At 41.1% G+C, this 20,891-nt stretch overlaps 3 protein-coding genes across 3 annotated transcripts; all 3 read right to left on the minus strand.

Annotated features, from left to right (window-relative positions):
- Positions 1 to 2,733: 2,733 nt before the first annotated feature.
- On the minus strand, positions 2,734 to 6,200 carry LOC9269523 (probable glucuronosyltransferase Os02g0520750). The gene is made up of 4 exons (NM_001424298.1): positions 5,894 to 6,200; positions 3,982 to 4,370; positions 3,566 to 3,807; positions 2,734 to 3,480 (listed from the first exon to the last, which is right to left on the minus strand). The coding sequence occupies exons 1-4, from the start codon at positions 6,048 to 6,050 to the stop codon at positions 2,964 to 2,966; spliced, it is 1,305 nt and encodes a 434-aa protein (NP_001411227.1). The 5' UTR covers positions 6,051 to 6,200; the 3' UTR covers positions 2,734 to 2,963.
- A 4,492-nt stretch (positions 6,201 to 10,692) lies between these two features.
- LOC4329497 (cytochrome b-c1 complex subunit Rieske, mitochondrial) lies at positions 10,693 to 14,049 on the minus strand. The gene is made up of 2 exons (XM_015771576.3): positions 13,769 to 14,049; positions 10,693 to 11,681 (listed from the first exon to the last, which is right to left on the minus strand). The coding sequence occupies exons 1-2, from the start codon at positions 13,941 to 13,943 to the stop codon at positions 11,038 to 11,040; spliced, it is 819 nt and encodes a 272-aa protein (XP_015627062.1). The 5' UTR covers positions 13,944 to 14,049; the 3' UTR covers positions 10,693 to 11,037.
- A 2,475-nt stretch (positions 14,050 to 16,524) lies between these two features.
- Positions 16,525 to 18,681, minus strand: LOC107278754 (ethylene-responsive transcription factor ERF110). The gene is made up of 2 exons (XM_015768437.3): positions 18,112 to 18,681; positions 16,525 to 17,487 (listed from the first exon to the last, which is right to left on the minus strand). The coding sequence occupies exons 1-2, from the start codon at positions 18,344 to 18,346 to the stop codon at positions 16,940 to 16,942; spliced, it is 783 nt and encodes a 260-aa protein (XP_015623923.1). The 5' UTR covers positions 18,347 to 18,681; the 3' UTR covers positions 16,525 to 16,939.
- Between the last annotated feature and the right edge of the window lie 2,210 nt (positions 18,682 to 20,891).

A 20,891-nucleotide genomic window follows, 5' to 3' on the forward strand; every position in this document is an offset into this window, starting at 1 on the left:
TAACGCGACTTCAGGCAATCCCGAAGTCGGAACCCGACGCATCCAGACACCCTGTTGGACTCCATCCAACACAGCTCGTAGTAGAAGCGAAAGAGATCGAGAAAGGGCTCTACCCCAATATAGGCCTCACAAAGATGAGAAAAGATGCTAAGAAAGGCGATAGAATTGCGGTTCAGTACCTCCTACTTCCCTCTCCATGGTTCCACGACCGGGAAGGGCGCCGTCTTCCTGAAGCTTCTTCAGCGACGCGCTGGTGGAGGATGATTTGCCAAGATCCATCACCGATCGGAGATCGCCGGAGAAAGACCATAGAAGTTCAATACCAAGAGAAGAAATTCGGAAGGTGTAGGGAGAAAACCGCAGAGAATGTAGTCCTCGATCGTAACCATGCGACCTAAGACGAGCTAGGGTTTCTTGTGGGAGCGGAGAAGACGAAGAACGCTTGCAGGCGGGATGTTTTCTTCACAATAGGCGGACTTCAAAATGGATCCCCAAAATTCCTTTAAATAGACACACTACCGACGGTGTGAATTCCAAGGAAAGGAGAGAGATGCCCGCCGGAAATTTCTGGGTCTGTTACGCGCGGCAGTTTTTTAGACTTCAGTTTAAATTCAATCGTGACCATTGGGCTTCACATGGTGTTCTCGACTACGTCATGTCTCTACGGTCCTCACACTGGGAACGACAACAGTCTCGACACAAGAAGTCGCGAATGGTTACACGAGTTCATTTAAGCAGAAGTCGGGGGCTACTGTCAGGGTTACGGGTTAGGTATACCCTTTACCCTTCGATATACGTCGCATATCGGTATGGCATACCCACGCGCATACGGATACCCTCTGCATATATTAAGGAAATCCTTCACGGAGTTTACGGACGAAAAGAGTCCTACTCGAACAAGACTAGGTCGTCAATGTATCGTGTAGGGTCTGATGTCTCCAAGTTCGACTTGGAAACCGCCTGACCTGTGATATAAAAGGGACCCCTGGGGAGGACCTAAGGCATCGAATCTCAGAGCCAACACAACCCCCACAGCCTACGAAGCCAGAGCCTGCAGGAGCCAAACCGCCAGGGATCTAGTCGAACCAACTCGACTACGATCTCGCCGGATCCCTTGAGTTCCACCGTTCCCTTTGTAATCTGTGTTTTTCCATCATATAATCCCACATCAACTGGATTAGGGCTATTACCTATCAAGGGGTCTGAACCAGTACAATCTTTGTCTTCTGTTTGCTTGATGTTGTACTACGTAGATCCTTGTACCAACGTACCCCAATACCCTCTATATCCGGTCTACGGGTATCACCCGTCGACAAATACAATTTAAAAATAACTAAAATGCGGAATTAAAATTAAGCAATATTGAAATAAGAGTACATATAAGAACCCAATATAAAATTAATTAAAATTTGGAATAAAAAATAAAATAAAATCCAAAATTAGACAAATTAAAAAGAGAGTTCAAGTAGGAATACAATTTTGAAACAACTGACATTGAAAATAAAAAATAACACAATGCAATATTAGTTAAAATTCAAAACAAAAAATATAATAAATTCTGAAATTAGAAAAAGAAAAATAAGATTTCAAGTAGGAACACAATTTATAAATAACTAAATTTGGTAATAAAAAAATAAATACTACTGAAAGAAAAGGCCATTTAAAACACATGACGAAATTAATTAAGTAACAGGGCTATAATGGAGTAGAATGGTGGTGGTTGATGGGACATCTAAATACTATTAATAAAACACAAAATAGAATAATAATGACAATTAAAAGGAATGACGACGGGCAGATAGTCAAGCAATCGGTTATGGCGGTCGGCGGGACTTCTAGAAAGCAAAAAAAAAAATCCAATGATAATCATATTTGATTTTTAAAATCTCAATGACAATAAAAATGAGAGGCAATGGGCGAGTCATACATGAGTACAATGGCAGAGCCGCCGATGGTTGGTGGGACTTTTAGAAAGTAAAAAAATAAATTCAAACAATAGTTATATTCGATTTTTACAATCTTAATGGCAATAAAGAGTAAGCGGCGGACGGGTCGTAGAGGAGTATAGTGCAGCGTTTGACAGGATTTGTAAAAGTTATAAAAAATGAAATCCAACGAGACAATAAACTCTAAAAACTATAGGTCCAATTTTTAGAGGTAAAAGTAAAAAAAACCAATAATACTCATGTTTGATTTTAAAATCTCAATGATAATAAAGAAGGGAGGCATCAAGCGAGTCGTAGAGAAGTACAGTGACAAAGTCGCTGACGTTTTGACGGAACTTCTAGAAAGTTAAAAAATGAACCTAAATGATAATTATATTCAATTTTTATAATGCCAATGACAATCAATAGGAGAGGCAGTGGACGGCCGTAAAGGAATATAATGGCAACGTTTGACAGAACTTCTAGAAATTATAAAAACGAAACCCAATGGGACATTAAACTATAAAATCTATAAGATCCAATTTTTAAAAGTCCCAAGAAGAATGAATAGAAATAGTGCTAGGTCGAACAAGCAAATAAAGAAAGATATGACAGAAGTAAGGGGTACGGTGTGACTTTTAAAAACTATAAAATTAGAAACACAAGGATTATAAGGTTTGGTATTTCAAAGTCTTAAAACAACGAGATAACTATTTAATAAACTTTAAGTAAAATCATATTAAAATATATATAACTTTCTATGGGTGCTAGCCGCGCAATTGCGCGGGTCACCCAGCTAGTTTAGTGAACACAAGAACAAATTCTGACATTCATTGCTTTAATTTTTTTTATACAATTACAAAGCTACAAACTGTTCCACTCACTTCCACAGAGTAGGCATTTAGCTCAGCGACATTGGAGATATACAACTTTGATAAATATCATCTAGCTATGTGAAACTAGAAACTCCTCAGTGGAAAAGGACATAACTTAAAACTTCACAATAACATCAAAGCCGAGTTTTTCATGTGAGCTTTTCTATTTCCAAGGTTTCAGATCTGCTACAGGCCCCGCAGTCCAGTTGAGATGCTTCTCGCCTGGCTTTAAGTATACACTGTCTGGGTGTGGGAGCTTCCGAGCAAGGCCGTTGAGGATCTGATGGAATGCATCTCTAGGTTGTGCTGGCTGCGGAAACAACATGGCCTGTTTCATTGATGGATTGGCGAGTAATCTTTGCTTCCTTAGGATATCATCAATTGGGATGGATGTGAGGATTGAGTCTAGCCTTGGAACATCCTCCTCGTCAACAAAAACACCGATTTCGTCCCATGGGATTGCGTCAGCAAACGGAAGCACAATATCATCAGCTATGATGACTGGAATGCAACCGAAAACTACAGCCTCCACCAATCTAGGGCTCCATGGTGCCCATCCCAAGGGGCACAAGCAGAAGACTGAGCGCTGCATATCTTCATAGTAAGTAGCTGGGTGTTCCGTAGAAATGTCGAAGAGGGGATTGTTCTTGAAATTCTCCCACAGTGAAGCTCGGGCACCTCTGTATAACAAGTTCAACAGAGTCAATAAAGCAGGACCAAGTACCACAGGAGATGTATCTTTCAAGGTTCTGCAAACATTCTTACCTTGCATAATACCCACCCTCAGGGTCATTCCCATTGTCATAGAACAGGCCTCTGAAGTAAACAAAGATTGAACGGGGAGTATCAGGAGGAATCAAGTGAGCTTGCATTTTCTGAGGAGGCGCATATGGTGGTATAGTGATAGAACCCTCCTTCAAGCACACATGGTTCTTCTGTCCAAAAGTTTGAACCAATGTGGCACGGCGGAGCAATGGAAGTATCCCACGCTCAATAGCTTTCTCTTCCTGTAAAGACATATAACCATTGCATATGCAGTTTCAGAATAGATAGGGACTAAAGGTAGGATCTATCCTGAGCTACCTATTTCTTAAAACTATTGTGGAACTAAAATCATGACTAGCTACAACAGTGACAAGGACTTGGCAGGTAAGAAGACAAATAAACCAATATATCATTACCTGATAGTGAAAGCATGCCCCAAAATCATGTGGAACAACAAAGAAATGATCTGCTCCATCAGTTCTATTCCAGAATGGCCATTTTCTTGAAAGAAACTGGATTGCGCTCCGCATCATCCTAGGAGACTTGAATGGCAATGGAAGTCCAGCATGAGTCAAATCACAAGTAGTGTAAACAGGGGCATAGAACCAATCAGCCTGTTCAGGGTTGAGCGTTCGAACAGCACTAGAGAGCAAGAAACGATGCATAAATATCTCAGCAGCAAACATGTGGTTGAGGCATCGGGGATCCTTGGCGACTATCCTCTTGTTATACTTGCTTGGCAAGTCATAAACAAAAACCTTCAACCGCCCAACTGGATTGTCTTCTAGCACATCACCAGCACTTCCTGCAGGTCAATGATCTTGGTTGAGTAGAAGCACATAGTACTATCTTCATAAAACTGATAAGCAGATTCCAAGAAAACCAGTCATGAAGTTATAATATAATAAGGGGACATATCCAGCGAAAACCATCAAATAAGTGAAAACCCATGAAACCTAACCTAAAAGTTTCATAAATTCATGAAAAAAAATACTTGAGATGGATGTAGGCATGAAATACATTCCCACCAAATATCAAGTTCAAACTCAACTTTATTTAGGAGTAACAGAAAAGACATTTTGGGTGAATGGTAACATGACACTATTCACCTAGAATTTCTCTTTTTTGTTTCTCTCAAATGAAGCTAAGTTTGGACTTGAGATTTGGTATGAATGTATTTCATGTCTATAGCTATATCTAGTATTTTTTTCATGAATTTAGAAAAGTTTTAGGTATGGTTTTCACGGGTTTCCGCTTATTTGATGGTTTTCATTGGATATTCCCCATATAATTAATAAGTAATATTTAAGGTGGAAATAAATGTTAACAAGAAGAAAGAATGTAAAACTCAATACAAGCTTAGGGGAATTCATTTTCAATAAATCATGAATAATTGAACGAAAATTCTGTTGTTCTCTGAAACATAAACTCAGAATGCACCACTCTCCTAAAAAACTCAGGTAGATTCTCCTCTCTTTTATTTGGCACAATTGCATTTATGGGGTAACTGTTTATCCTGGAATTATTGTATTAAATAGAAACAATAATTGGATCCAATTCCATTATCGGAAAAGTTATATGCACAATTGGATTGGCTCCAAGCAGATCACAGTATCTTGACAATAACTAACGTTAGTTGGATAGGACTTTGTCAATGAGACAATGACATAACAAGTGTAGGTCTGCAGGTAGCACAAGCATATATGATTGTCTTAAAACTATCAAATGTTAACTATGTAACAAGTAAAAGAAACGGAAGAGGAGGAGAAATAGGTGCTAAATGGTAATTCAACATTTCTATATGTTCACACAACCCTTTGCTGGCGCGGAGAGATTACATTCCTTCGATAAGCACGAGAATCAGCGATCCATTGCAGTCAGTACTGAATTTACATCAAACTAGTATTGGACATCCGGATTTCCTTTTTTATAGGGGGAAAAAAGCATATCAGTGCGAATGTGCGATTCTAAGAGCACGGGTGTTGTTGTACAATGCACATTATCAGGTCGAACTTGCAATTGCATATGAATATCCATGGTTGAAGTACTACTACTAGATTAGAGGAGAATTTCGGCCTAAGAACTGAGTGGTGTTAGGCTGACACGTCCTCGCCTAGCAACAGCATCCCAACTTTGAATCAGGTAAAGGGAAAAATATTTACAAACAAGCTGAGCCAGTTGAGCGATTCCCCTAGCCAAGTTCGTGAACAAATCCAACACAAGAGGCTACAACTGAATCACTCGCATCACAAATTCACAATCCACAAGCTAACATTCTAACAACCCAGCAAGTCGAACGAATCGGGTGCAGAAGTACAGCTCGCTCACCTGAGATGCGCTCGGTGTTCCCCTGAGCCGCTCCCCCGACCACCTCGGCGGCGGCGGCGGCCCCCGCCAGCGACGAGAAGACGCACGCAGCGACGATGAGCACCGCAGCCGCCGCCGCCGCCGCCGCTGGGACCCGCCCAGCCCTTGCGCCCACCATGAGCGCCGCCCCCCCGCTCCACCCACCAGAAATGCCTCGGGGGGGAGACGCCGTGGAAGCTTCTAGAAGTCGCGAGAGCTTGATCGCTGGAGGAGGAAGCAAAGGGAGGCAGCAAAAAAAGGGGGAAGAGAGAAGGGAAAATGGCAAAGTGGTGGGGGGGATTTTGTTGCTTGTGAATGCAACAAAAAAGAGAGAGAGAGAGAGGGGGAAAAGAAATTGTCAAGTCAAGGTGGCAAGCGTAGGTGAGAGCAGCGCCTCCATTGACCAAATGACCAGCTGCATCAGGACATCAGGAGGCACTAATCAAGATTTATGATGTTGCTAATTCGTCATTAGCATTTACTTAATTACTACATTATTAGGAATTTAGGGTTAGAAGATACTACTCCTATTTAAGAAGCCTCAAAACTAGGTGGGAGCAACCACTAACTGCTTGTTGAGTTGGAAGGGGATTACTAGATTAGATCTGACCACTTCAGTCTGTTAGGTACCTTAGGTAGGTAGAACTGAAATCTCTGCTAGTACGACGGCATTAGGATCTAGCAAATCAGATCCATTTACGGTGTTACTGTTGCGTTTTTTCATATTAGCCGGGAAGTAAGGTTTTGCTTGTACTATCCGAGTACAAAATTCAGGGATGAACATGTATGTACTCGTGTAGAGGACAATTTCGTCTTAATTAAACTGATTTATTGCATGTTTGGGCATTAATTACCATACCCAAAAACAGATCGTTGTTCCGGCACAAGGGAATATTATTATGTTTTCCGTCATTTCAGGTTCTTGTTTAAGTACAGCTACTACAGTTTCTCCGACGGCGAGGGTTCAGAAACTAATACTCTCCCGTCTAAATATAAATTATTTTGGAGGGATATGATACGTAGGTGGTGTTTGAATCTTCTAAAGATAAAGATAAAAATTAAATGTTTCACGTAAAACGAGGTAATAACATGTGACTAATTGGATTTTAATTACTACAAACTTAAAAAAATGGATTAATATGATATTTTAGAATAACCTTTATATAAAAAGTTTTCGCACGAAACACATAGTTTAGCAGTTTAAAAAGCGTGCCACGAGTATTTAAATTTTCATCCACCTGTTACAGAGGAAACGAACGAGACCATACTATTCACTCCTTCCCAAATTGATCATCGTATAATAGAATTTAAAATTTCTCAAATTAGTCATCATATAACCGCATGGACACGAATTTCATCATAATACAATTAATACAGCATGAGAGAATGTGTGCATGCTAAGATATAATTGGCACGGTGTTTTAATCGATGCATGTATTATGGGAGAATGTGTGCATGGTGTCTTGATTAATATGATTTAAATTATTCTTAGTCTTGGTGCATAAATTTATATGATGATCAATTTAAAAAGTAGTGAGTATAAATCTGGACAGAGAACATATCCCTTCAAAATTGCTTATAGTTTGTGATGGAAGGAATACTACTACCTTGTACACTGTTGTGCCAGAAAGCTATAGATCGCCAAAGTGCAATGACCAAACTGCCATCGGATGCAAGTGTGGTTGAGGGTCCTTGTCGGCGTGGATCGCACGACACTACGACAGGGCCATCTGATTCCAACGTGTGTCCGCTTTCAAGTATACTCCACGTTGACACCGACGGAAACGGAAGAGAGGTCTCATAATAAGTTTAATTTTTCATCTCTTTTAATTTGTCTCGAAATAAGTTAATTTTTGAAGTAATTACTATAACGAAATTATAAAAATAAGATATAATTATATTGGGAATAGAGAAAATTTTTGAAGTAATTACTATAACGAAATTATAAAAATAAGATATAATTATATTGGGAATAGAGAAAGTAAAAAATAATTGTATTGGGATTTAATAACGTAAGGGTTATTGTAGTTTTTTTTTGTTTATATTAATATGTGTGAGATGGATAAACAAATTTAGAGTGAACTGCAACGGCGGTTCTCAAACTTGCCGCGGTGTGTCATCTAGATCCATGTACTCTCAAATTACACTTTAACCTCTCTAAACTTGATTATGCGTCCATTAGTGGTCTAAACCAGCCTCGGGATGACTTTTTAGCCGACGTGCCATCGTGATGTGAAGGGTGCTAGACAACTATGGGGTAATGTTGCAAAGGGGCCCTTCATTTAATCCAATCGTCACACACATCTCCCTAGAGTCCCCTCGAGTTCTTCGCGTCAGAGAGGAGGGGCGGCGAGGCAGGCTACACAAGACGGTGATCGCCGGACTAGATTGTTCATAATATCATCCCAGTTAATACCTCCAACTTTTCCCTCATGATTGAAATAGACAACCAAATTCATGCACTTTTCAACCACTGAGGCCATCACATTTGTATCAGTGTTACATGTAATCACTCTGAGACCATCAGAAATACCCTTGCTTGATAATAACCAGTAATACTTCAAGCTGGGAGTCCTTAGGTACCCTAAATCCTCAACTAATTGATCCAACCACAGTGGAGACCAAGTGTCTATCTTAATATGATCAAACCAACTGACTTTGCCATCCACGTAAGACCGCAAATTACCATGACCAACGAAAAAACCCCATGGTGAACCTTGACTGAAAACTCATCCGAATCCATACGTACAGTCCAACAATGCACCACCCCATCAATTATCTACCATCTACAAACAGGATTACCCGTGCAAGAAAAAAACCTAACTTTACACAGAAATAGACAAATGCATCTACCTAGCAGCCAAATCCTGGAATTTCTACCAGAACACACGTACGTGACTGTATACCGTTGCTCTAAAGGTATAAACAAACACAGATTGCTCTAAAGGTACAAACAAACACAGATTGAGGATCGATGGACTCACCATAAACAGGCGCAGCTTCATCTTGCCACCATCGTCACTCCACAGTGTCGTCGTCTGGTCCAAATTGAGAACCTCCCCCACCCTCTCTACCCTTCATCTGAATGAATCGCCACCAATCGCCGGCGATCACCGCCTTGCGTCACCTACCTTGCCGCACTTCATCTCTGACGTGAAGAACTCAAGGGGACTCTGGGGAGATGAGTGTGACGATTGGACAAAATAAAGGGCCCATTTGCAATATTACCCTCGCAGTTGTCTAGCACCCTCCACGTCACGATGCCACGTCGGCTAAAATATCATCCCAAGGCTGGTTTGGACCACTAATGGGTGCATAATCGAGTTTAGGGAGGTTAAAGTGTAATTTGAGAGTACAGAGACCTAGATGACACACCTCGATAAATTTGAGGACCGCCGGTGCACTTCACTCAAAAATTTATTTTACGATATAGGTAGTTGTAGAACTGGACGGATTGATCCAAGGTATGTGCTATACTGCCACATATGCTAGGGTAACACGTGTAAGTGGAAGCAAGTATTTATTCCGTTTCTAAATATTTTTTAAAAATATATTATAAATGCAGACGCTTACAATACACACAAATTCATCCTTATGAGATTGACAAAGCCACCATAAGCGTCTCTCTGTCGACGGTACGTCGCCCACCACTGAAGAATAAATAGCCGTAAACGCAAGAAACTGTATCAACTCTAATATTTGAACACGGGTAGATTGGTTCCACCATAAAAATACCTAACCAGTTAAGTTAGACTCACTTCATCGTTTCTAAAATCTAAATAATTAATACAATTGACCATTAGTCTTTTTTCTTGAAAAGCCTACATGGATACTAAGAAAAAAACACCATATTATCGAAGTGTGCGAAGTAACAAAGATCTTATTTTCTCTATCATATTATGGAAGTGCGTTACGTCAAAAAAAAAAGATTCACCGTAGTCTCATTTGAGAGGTTTTAGTGATCAAAGCTTAAACAACTAAAGTCTAACATAAATACATTACGTAATACCATTTTTACACGATCAGTTACGTAGTTTTCTTTCTTTTCTATTCTTTATTTCGATAGCGAGAGAATATCTAGAGTCACCTTGTTTCCTTGGCAGAGAAACTGCCAGTATTATATGGGGGAGTCGTGTGCGACTACGGGCACCACGCTGTCCTTGTGCTGTGCACGTCCAAAGAACCATTTTCCTAAACATAATGAAGGACCAGGGCCATTCGATTGGCATACATGAATTCGACTCGAATTTTGTACAGCATCTTAAATATTTAGAAGATCCATTGACTAAGCCTGGCAGTAGTAGGTGAGATTGTAAAGAGTATCCATGGAACATTGGTACGCATTCATCGCCTGCGTGCTCACAATCAGATGCCACACTTGCTTGGAACATACCCCTCCGTACCAAAAAAAAAAAAAAATCCATTCCTAGCCATGAATCTGAACACATGTATGTCCAGATTTGTAGCTACAATTTGATTTTTTTGGGACAGAGTATGTCCAGATTTGTAGCTAGAGTTTGATTTTTTTAGGACAGAGTAGTACCTCACCAGAAGTCTTCAGTTCAAAAACTGTCCCAGATGTCTTCAGAATTCCATAAAATGAGTCTTCACACCAGAACGCTAAATTGGAACTCATTCTACAGCCATTGCATGCAAATGAAGCGTTCATGAAGAGCCACTTTACGGCTTCACATCGATACGTGTCATCACAACATATATAAGGACACAGATAAAATTAAAATAGTGCCAAGCCTACAACAGCCTATGAAGAATTGAACAGCTGAGGGCAATTCTATCATCATGATGTCACAAATAGTATTGGCAAAAAGTTTCTCATAACAAACAAATCAACTACATTCAATCACATACACGAAGATTGAAGAGAAGGGATGTCAGTTGACAACATATAAGCTTCACTGTGCCAGCTTGTAAGACAATTACAAGATAACTCCTATTGATTTCAGGTAACAGAACCAAACTTGGAAATTAATTAACAGTAGCCAAGTAGCAGCTCATTATTCTTTACTAGAAGGTGTCCAACAAAGTAGAGCAACAAAAAGGTGAAACGTCAAACCAACAGAGAATAGAAGTGCCATAAGATTTTAAACCCTGTGGTCAATGTAATCTCAGCCGATGAGCAATTTGTTCTCTTCCAGAAATGAGTAGGTCGGGACTTCGAGGTTGTATGGTGCAGGGCCCTTACGGATTCTACCTGATATATCATAATGTGATCCATGGCATGGACAGAACCAGCCACCAAAGTCACCAGCGTTGGGAAGTGGAATGCAGCCCAGATGAGTACACACCCCAATCACAACCAGCCACTCAGGGTTCTTGACTCGTTCCGCATCCTGCTGTGGGTCACGAAGAGATCCAATGTCAACGCTGTTCGCCAAGTTGATGTCTTCCTCTGTCCTGCGCCTGATAAAAACTGGCTTGCCCCGCCACTTCACGGTCACAGTGGTGCCAGGCTCAATACTAGAGAGATCCACCTCAAGGGAAGCAAGAGCAAGAACATCCTTGCTAGCAGACATGCTTAGAACAAACTTCAAAACGAGCAAGCGCAGAAGCGAAGCATAAATAAACCTTCCACCACTCAACACAAAGTATGCAAACGCTCTTTTACTTGGGTCACCTGGCTGGTATCTTTCATGGTTATATTCATCATATACAATCTTTGCACTGGGATTCTTCACAGCTGACACTGTTGCTGGAAGCTCAGTCAAGCTTACATCCTGGTTCCTTGGAACAAGAGTTTCTGAGGAAAAGCCTGCAAAAGGGAACTACTGTTACATGACATCATCAAATATCAACGTAACACAAAAGGTGATATGAAGATAACAGAGCATTATTTTATCTTAACACGGTATCACCAATAAATTTCACACTTGAAAATCATCTCTATATATTACTATGCATAGAGACTGCCATTGTGATAAAAAATCAAATTTATTTTAGTGGTAAGTGTTCAAACTCCCTGATCTCAGAATTGCATGCTTGATTAATGTATGGTTACGAACTCATGATAGCTTATGTTCTGATCAATCTGAGTTGTTCCAAACAAGGAAGAACATTCAATGTTTTCTACCCAGGTTTCTATTATCAAATGTTAGTACATCCAACCAGAAGTCAGACTTCAACAGTAACATAAGACGGTGCACATTGTGATCTGTAAAACATCTAATTGCAAAATGTTTGATGAGCGCACAAGCAAAAGGTAAAAATGGAAGTGCTGACTGCTGAACAACCAAACTACAATACTGGATATTTGTAAAGCATTCTAGAAATGGTCACATCTAAATATATAATGCAGCATACTAATGCGATAAGAATTATGAGGTTCCTTTCAAAGTAAGTAAAAAACTAAAGCATGCGTAATCTTTACCAGTCAAAACTAATAAAGAAAGCAGATCAAAGGATATAAAATCCAAACAAAATAAATTCATGGGGGAAATATAAGTTCCACTGCGTAAAACAAGGTATCTGAAGACAGGATTCATATTTTTAACAGATTCTAAGCAAACATGTTTGCGATAGTTAGAAATGCATACTAACCATATAGGAAAATAGCATCAACATCTAAACAATCAAGAGCGCTGATCTTCATAGGTTGTACGGAATTGGAAATGGAAGCATAACAAACTTATAGTTCACATAATGTTGGCCAAGGAAAATGCCAGAACAATGTGAGACAAGATTTATGCGCATTTTAGGGTAACAGCAAATCCATGCTGACAGCATTAGGAACATAGATTATCAATGAGCAAAGAGGAGTGATCAAAAGTGGTTTGCATAAACTAAATGAACCATGTGGAATGTGCTTTCTTGGGACTGTGTTAATGAAAATAAAACAGACTGGACAGCACAAACCAAAATGATATTAGCATTAATCATGTTAAATGAAGAAACTCAATTCTGGCACATCTTTCCCAAAGCACAAAAGAACAGGAGCATTAGCAGTCCGCAACTCCACAAATGTGGTAATTAAACCAGAAAGAAATTTTACTGAAGTATCAAAAAGAGGCACAAATCTAACTATGGATTTCAACAACTACCTAATGCCTGGCTAGATTAATTACTAATAAAAACCATAATACTGAACACTATAGCAAGCTTTCAAACTTGCATTTTCAATATTATCATACCAAGCTTATCTTTGCTCAGAACAGTGATCATGTAGAGAATCATCTAATATTTCTGTGCTGTGGTATGAACAAGGAGATCTCACACATGAGTATACATAACAATTCTAAGATAGCATTCACAAGGACTTACCTAAAAGTTGCTCTATCTGAGTGTGGGTCATCAGGAAAGTTTGCGCGTGAAGAAAAATTGCACATAATTATATGATCCAGCTATCCACTAACCAAGCCCACACGTGTTCAGATGAAGCATCTCATATGCCACATAGACATTACGCATGACTATTTACGTATCTGGAGTGAGCACAAATCAATCAAAAGAGCGTTCACAACGAATTCGACTCAGTTGAATAAACGGAAACACACCAAAGCATAAGCATAACATCAATCGTGGAAAACTTCTAATATCCAATCATCCCTCTAGCCGCTAAACTAAAATACAAATCCAATCATGCGCTCGCAGGCTAGGAACAAACAAGGTATGAACAGAGAACGCATCAAGCATGCATGGATTACATAGAGATCAACGAGCTCCGGAAGCAGGAAAGCATCCAAAAAAAACTAATATCAAATCACCGATCAGGAACCAAACAACCGCGACTACCGGGATCCCCCTCCGAAACCCTGGGAGAGCAGGAAGAAAAGCTGGATCCCCCCCCCCCACCCCGAACCCACGCAGATCAGAGGGCGGGAGGCATGCGGGCCGCGTACATACCCCTCGAAGCGGCGAAGAACGGGGAATCCACGGCGAAGCGCGGCCTCTGGGGCTCACGCGAGAATTCGTCGTCGCCGGGGAGGGAGCCCCCGGCGAGCGGGCCCCTGGCGCCGGCCGCCGCGGCGGGGCGCCAGGCGAGGGCGGTGGTGAGGCGCCTCCCGGCGACCCTGAGCATGGCGGCGGCGGCGGCCTTCCTCTCCGGCGGGTGGATCGGGTGGGTGGAGAGGAGATCGGGTCGAGGCGAGGCGGCGTGGTGGCGTCACGGAGTGGACGAGAATTGCAGGAGGAGAGAGAGAAAAAAAAAACAAGAAGGGAAGGGGAGCACGGAAGGATGCTGGCCCAGGCCCAGTACTCGCTGGGCCTTGGGCTACTTGCTTACGTCGGCCTGATTAACCCTCGTGATTTTTCTTTTTTTTTTCTTTTTTTACTGGTTCTATCTAACTAGTTGTTGACTTGTTTCCTTGGAATTTAATGGGTTCAGATCGGAATGGCTCAAGTGATCGGTTTGCGTTGGCGTGGTAAGGAACGTGCCACGTGTGTCTGTTGCAGCACACGACTTGGCCACGTGCATACGGTGCTGTTTTTCTGTCAAACGAAGCATCTTTTTCTTATGGTTGAAAAATGGGCATATATAACGTGCAAAAGTAAAGTTGACTGAGCACAATCTACATGAAAAGTCTGTAGGTGATCACACAATATTATTTTTATAATGGATCTTTTCTTCCATTAAATACATGCATTCATTATCACTACTACATAAAAGAGATTGGTACCGATTAAAAATTGATCACAGGTACCGGGTTTCCAAACCAACACCCAACAAGTGACACCTTTAAGGACCAAAGGTGCTAGTTTAGGAACCAATACTTTTAAGGTTCTAGTAATGGAAAAAAGAAAAAAAAAAGCTAACTCAATGCATCGGCTCGATTCGAGAAACTCTCCATCATCACTGAGATCAATATCATCCCCATCTACCAAACACAATCAAAATCATCATTGAGATCATTATCATCCCATAACCAAACACAATCACAAAATCAACAAAATCGCAAACACAACACATGGAGAACGCCACCGTCACGGCAGCGGATCTGGCCCCGTGGTCGCAGCAATGTCGGCCGGTTGGAGAAGAGGAGGAAGGAGGGGTAGCGGCGGCGGCTAAGAAGGAGGAGGGGCGGCAGATCCAGAAAGAGGAGAAGGGAGGAAGAAGGAGGGGCAGTGGCGGGTGCTTAGGAGGAGGAAGTAGGAGTGGCAGCAATGGATAAGAAGGAGCAAGAAAGGGCGGATACGGTTCCGATGGGGTTTCACGAGTAGATAACATAAGCCGGCTCAATGGGCAGATTTTTTTAAAAAAATTAATTATAGGTGTCGGTTTTTTAAAGAATCGATACATATAAAATTAGTATAGGTGTCAGTTTTGTTTTTTGAAAACACAAGTACTTATAGGTACCGAGTTTTATTTAGAGTCGACACCTATAAGTTTTTGGAGGTGTCGGTATTTTTTATCTCGTGAAGGTGGGAAACGGTTAATAGGTGTCAGTTTTAAATGAACCGACACATATGAGCCATCACCTATTAAGGTTTTTAAGTAGTGTATAAGGTTTTGGCTCAATAGAACCACTATATAACCAACCTGACAATAAGTTTGGACTCATATGCGCTCACACATATATAACACGCGATAACCCTACATGTTTGATAGGCATTTTTCATCCAAACAACAATGGGTTGTGTGCTCTCGACGGGATGAGGCTTCCATGACTTTATGCAGTTTGTAGATGTGCCACTGATATATACATCTCACATATAAGTCAGAGGATCCACTTCCGCTTTTGACACACATTGTTATCCTTGGCCTATTTCCAATGCCCTCATGATGAATCATGCAGGATAAGGAAAACCATGTAGTGGAAATATCCGGTAGCACAAATGTTATCTTTGGTAGTCTTGGTAGCACAAAGGCTTGGGAAGGAGAAGATACTTAATTTCACTGGTGAACATAACATTGGATGATCAATTGATCCCTTTTCTCTCCTCTATTCATAGAAGTGAATATGTTTTCATTGGTAAGAAGAGGGGCTACAAATCAATCGATGAAGATCAATTGATGAAGAGTAGTCCATGTATAATGGTTGTCAATTTAATCAAGTGAACTAATTTTACTAATTTTGTGGGCTGATCTATGCCCATCTCTTACACTACGCACCACGACTATATGATCATAATATTGAAGGTCAAAGCAGAGAGAATTAGATTCCCTCCGTCCCAAAATATAAACATTTTTAGCATAATGTAAAGTCAAACATTTTTAACTTTGACTATTAATAGCAAAAAAAAATCAATTATATCCTATAACCAAAATTATTACGTGTTAAGTATAAAAAATACATTACTACGTATGAATAAGTCTACAATTTTTAGTGATACGTAAAGTTAGAAAATATTCATTGAACAACTATTTATCTCTGAAATAAAGGGTTTTGTTTTAATATGGGGTGAGGTTGATGATAAGATCCAGTGGCTACAATTTCAGACTAATGAAAAAAGAAACCCATGACAATATGCAAAGATTTCAATCACCTGTAAGCTAGTCTCTCCAACATAAGAAAAATATATATGTCCAAATTCATCTCTGAAGTTGATTTTTATTTTGGTCAACTAGAAATCTCCACAACCTTGAAAATCCCTAAATCATTTAAACAACTATTCTCATTCCTTGAATACAAATCTAATTGATCTCACTGGTAATACCTTTTCTCAACAGTCCCTTTCCTCCTTAGTTAACATGTTAAACATTTTCACATAGACATAAAATATTTACAAAAATTTTGATATGAAAATATTCATAAGTGATAAAAAATAAAGCAAAACCATACACATCAACAAAAAAAAATAGTAAATACTGTAAAAAATGCACAAAAGTTATATCTTACCTAGGACTACAATTTTTAGAATTAGTAGTGTGTTACCTTAGGTGACAAGAAATCAAAAGTTTTAAGCGTAAAATCGAGCAAATACCTTCTGAAAGACAAAGGCACAAACCAAATTAAACTACCCCGTTGCAAGGACATGCACACGCACACAGCACAGATGCTGAAAAAAACAAAAAATATGGCCGCCACCCATGCATGCCCACGATGACACGAGCGTATTCGATCTCTCTCGCGCGCGCTAGCTCCCGTGGCCGCCGCCGTGAGGCCACGCGCTCGGCGACGACGCCGCGGTCGTCGTCGTCGGCAGCGTCGACGGCGGGCGCGGCGCCATCGCCGGAGAGACCCCGACGAGCCGCTGCGCCGCGAAGTCCAGGATCTGCGCCGCCGGCGCCGCGGTGGCCGCAATGCCGGCCACGGCGGCGGCGGCGGCGGCGTCCTCCCCGCTCCGCAGCAGCCGCGCGTACTGGATCAGGTCGGGGAACGGCGCCGGCGCCACGGCGGGCGCGGGAGCGGGAACACCATGCGGCGGCGGGCGGGGCACAGCGGGGGAGACGAGGAAGCCGCCCTGGCCGGTGCGGCCGCGGACGCGCTCGGGGAAGTTGAGCTTGGCCTTGGCGCCCTTGAAGCGGAGCGCGGCGTCGTCGTAGGCGGCGGCGGCGGCCTCGGCGGTGTCGAAGGTGCCCAGCCAGACGCGCGCCGCCTTGTTGGGGTCCCGGATCTCCGCCGCCCACTTGCCCCACGGCCGCCGCCGCACGCCACGGTAGTGCCGCTCCGCCGCCGCCGCACCTGCAGTCAGGCACACGCGCACGTTCAGAATTGCGTTCTTCCCCCTTTTGCTTTCAAGAAGAAAATTTGCTTTAACACGAGTAGAAATCACTCGCAAGCTACTCTATTTTTCAAGAATCATACAGCAAGTTAATCACTCTAAGTTATTATCAAATTATGTGGGATTATTAAACAGCCGATACGTGATTATAGTTGCTCTATCCGTTTTATATTATAAGTCGTTTAATTTTTTTCTATACTTTTAGATTTAATAAGTTTATAGAAAAAAATATTAACATCTATAACACCAAACTAGCTTCATTAAATTTAACATTAAATATATTTTGATATAATGTTTATTTTGTATTAAAAATGTTACATTATTTTACTACAAACTTAATTAAATTTTTTAGTAGTTTGATTAAGAAAAAAATCATACGACGTATTGGAGGTCTGGAACACTAATTTAACCATCTTAATCTACACGAAATAGGTAAATTTGATTGCCCGAAGTTTCTAATAAATAGATAAACCGATGGATCTATACTCTTGTAGATAGCTTACGGTTAATCATAGCGATCATGGCAGCTTAATTACGTACTTGGATAGTTGGATTACGTGTGTGCAACTGTAACACGTACGTACCTTGCGCCTCCACGGCCTGCAGGGCAGCGGCGGCGGCGGCGGCTGAAGGCCCCACCGGCCGCCACCGCCGGTCAGCTGATTCCGACGACAGCGTCGCCCCGGCCGGCGCGGCGAGGTAGGCTGCGGCGGCGGCCACGGTGACCACGTCGTCCACCGGCTGCCACTGCGGCTCGACGTCGTGCCAATCCGGGGGCGCGCCGCCGCCTCCGGATCCTATCGGCTGCCGCGACGACATGGCTGAGCTGCCGCTGCCGGCCCAAGCTTGCGGCGGCGGCGGCGATTGGTCCGGCCGAGGCCGACGAGGCTGCGGATGGTCGTCAGGTAGAGGCCGCTTCCCATGCCTCCGATGCTCCACCTTAATTAGTTTGCTGCTTTGGAGATCTTGGTCAGCTTCGCGCTAGCTCTCTGAATCGATCGCTTTCTTGATTGATTGAGCTAATTATCAAGCTAAAAAATACGTAGTACTAGATAATTAGTGGAGCCACAGGAGAAATATAATCGCTCGAGATTAATTCGAAGTTGGATACTGGGAATGGATATGATCGATATGGGTCTCGTCGGGAGAATACTATCTTTTTGCTTTGATATGGAGGAAGAAAAGAAGCAAACTGAAGCGGAGAAAGTCTTTGAGTTTGCCTTGGCATCCCTCTTACGTGTATACCTCAAACGTGGTTGTTAATTTCCCTACGTGCACATGCCTTCCGGCGCGCGCACACACACTCTTCTTTTTACACCACAGACGCACGCACCGCTACACACACAACACCACACTCTCACCCCCGTGAATACTTAACACAAACTCTAAAACTCTAAAAGACGAGAACCAGCGGCACATCCTAGATCCCACCTACATGATTAGATTGTGATTTGTGAGCTATTATATGTACGACTTGCAAGGTATAGGATCATTTAAAAAAAAACAAGGGTATGAATGTTTTTTCATGTTATTAATTCCTCATGGATTTAGCTGTTCAGAGTTGCTCTGAGATAACATGCGCTGCTATATAGTGGAACGGTATAATACATATCTATTATTAATTAGGATATAATTGAAGAATATTCAAATGAAATTTGGAGGATTTTGATCATTAGAAATTTTTTCTTCATTTCTCCTAGCTCGTCAGCTCGTGCGCTCTCTTGATTTCCCTCTCGAGCATCTCTCTTGCATGAAATTAAATAACTTCCTTCAAAATTTCTATAAATGTTTTATGTCCTTCTTCCAGTGCACAAACCCAAAATTTATGTGTTCTAAAACCCTATAGGAATCCAAAGCTTGTGACATTCAATTTAGATTAAATTTCTATTTACAAATAAATAAACACAATAAGGGAACCATGCACCAAATTCTAAACCCAAGCTAGATCAAGGCGAACTCAGGTAGGTACTTCATTGATACCCTTTAATTTGGAATATGAAAGTAGCTCTGGGCCATTTGGAGGACTCCGTGTGATTTTCTTTTCACGCAAGACGGCCTGTCACGATTGAGAGGGGAAACTCTTTTAATTACCTGGTGGATGTTCACCCGTTTATTGCATGCCATCTAAACAATTATAAAAAAAATTGACAATATAAATCAATATGTAATATATCACTCCACAAACATTAAAATTCAACTTCTACAAATTGTAACAAAAATAAAAAATAAAACTCAAATTAGTAAGGTATATTTGCAATTATATTTTTTATTTTTGTTACAACCTGTAAATGTTGAATCTGAACTTGCATGTTTACAGAGTGAATATTACATATTGATCTATCTTGTCAAAATTTTTTTAAAAAAAATCATAACCATTTAGTTGACATGCAATAAACAGGTGGATCTCCACCCAAGTGATTAGAATTCATCTTCCGATTTAGAGGTTTAAATTAAGGCTTTTCGCCGTAAGTTTGATATTTCATAACATCAACTTGATCTTGTAAGGTGATCTAGATATATATTTTTTATAGGCCGGGCAAGCTTAAAAACAGATGATGATTAAAGTAGATATAAAATAAAATTCATTCTACTCTATACACCATTTACTCAAGCAAGGGTGGAAGTTCTGAATTAGGAGAGAGGAAAACCAGTAGAAGGTATTATCAATGAATAGTCGTACACTTGTGTATTATTGACAGGCTACATTTATATACGGAGCAGTCAATAATACACAAATTTACAACTATTTATATAAGTGTAGTCTGCCAATAATATACAAGTATATTTAGTCGGATATAAAACGGATGGTTGGGTCATATGCATCAATTTCCATAGATTGCTATGCCTATGACACGGTGAGGACGGACAACATCTCATCATGGGACCAAGTAGATGAAATCATGAAAGCATGTATCTGCGGCGACCCTAAATCATAGCTTGGGTGTGTTCTTTTGGAGGGGTTGGGAATCTCTCCCCTCCGCACGTAAAACGGAGCGATAAATTAAAGCATGATTAATTAAGTGTTAGCAGAAAAACTTGAAAAATGGATTAATATGATTTTTTAAAGCAACTTTCGTATAGAAACTTTTTACAAAGCACACACCGTTTAGTAGTTTGAAAAGCGTGTTCGCGGAAAACGATGAAGATAAATTGGGAACTAGGGGTTAAGAGTCCAGCAACTTTAATTTCTAAGTGGTGTATGATAGTGTATATAATCGTTTAGAGTCAATTGCAACTTAATTTGCAAAAAAACAAGTTGCCCGACAGGATGGTGCCTAGACAGATACTGAGGGGGTTGCGTTCACTGAAAGAATGGCCGGCGCCGGCCAACCGGAAGCCGATGATCCATCACGCTCAGCACCAC

The sequence above is a fragment of the Oryza sativa genome, chromosome 2 (assembly GCF_034140825.1).
Source record: "Oryza sativa Japonica Group chromosome 2, ASM3414082v1".
In the NCBI taxonomy this organism is placed as follows: Eukaryota; Viridiplantae; Streptophyta; class Magnoliopsida; order Poales; family Poaceae; genus Oryza; species Oryza sativa.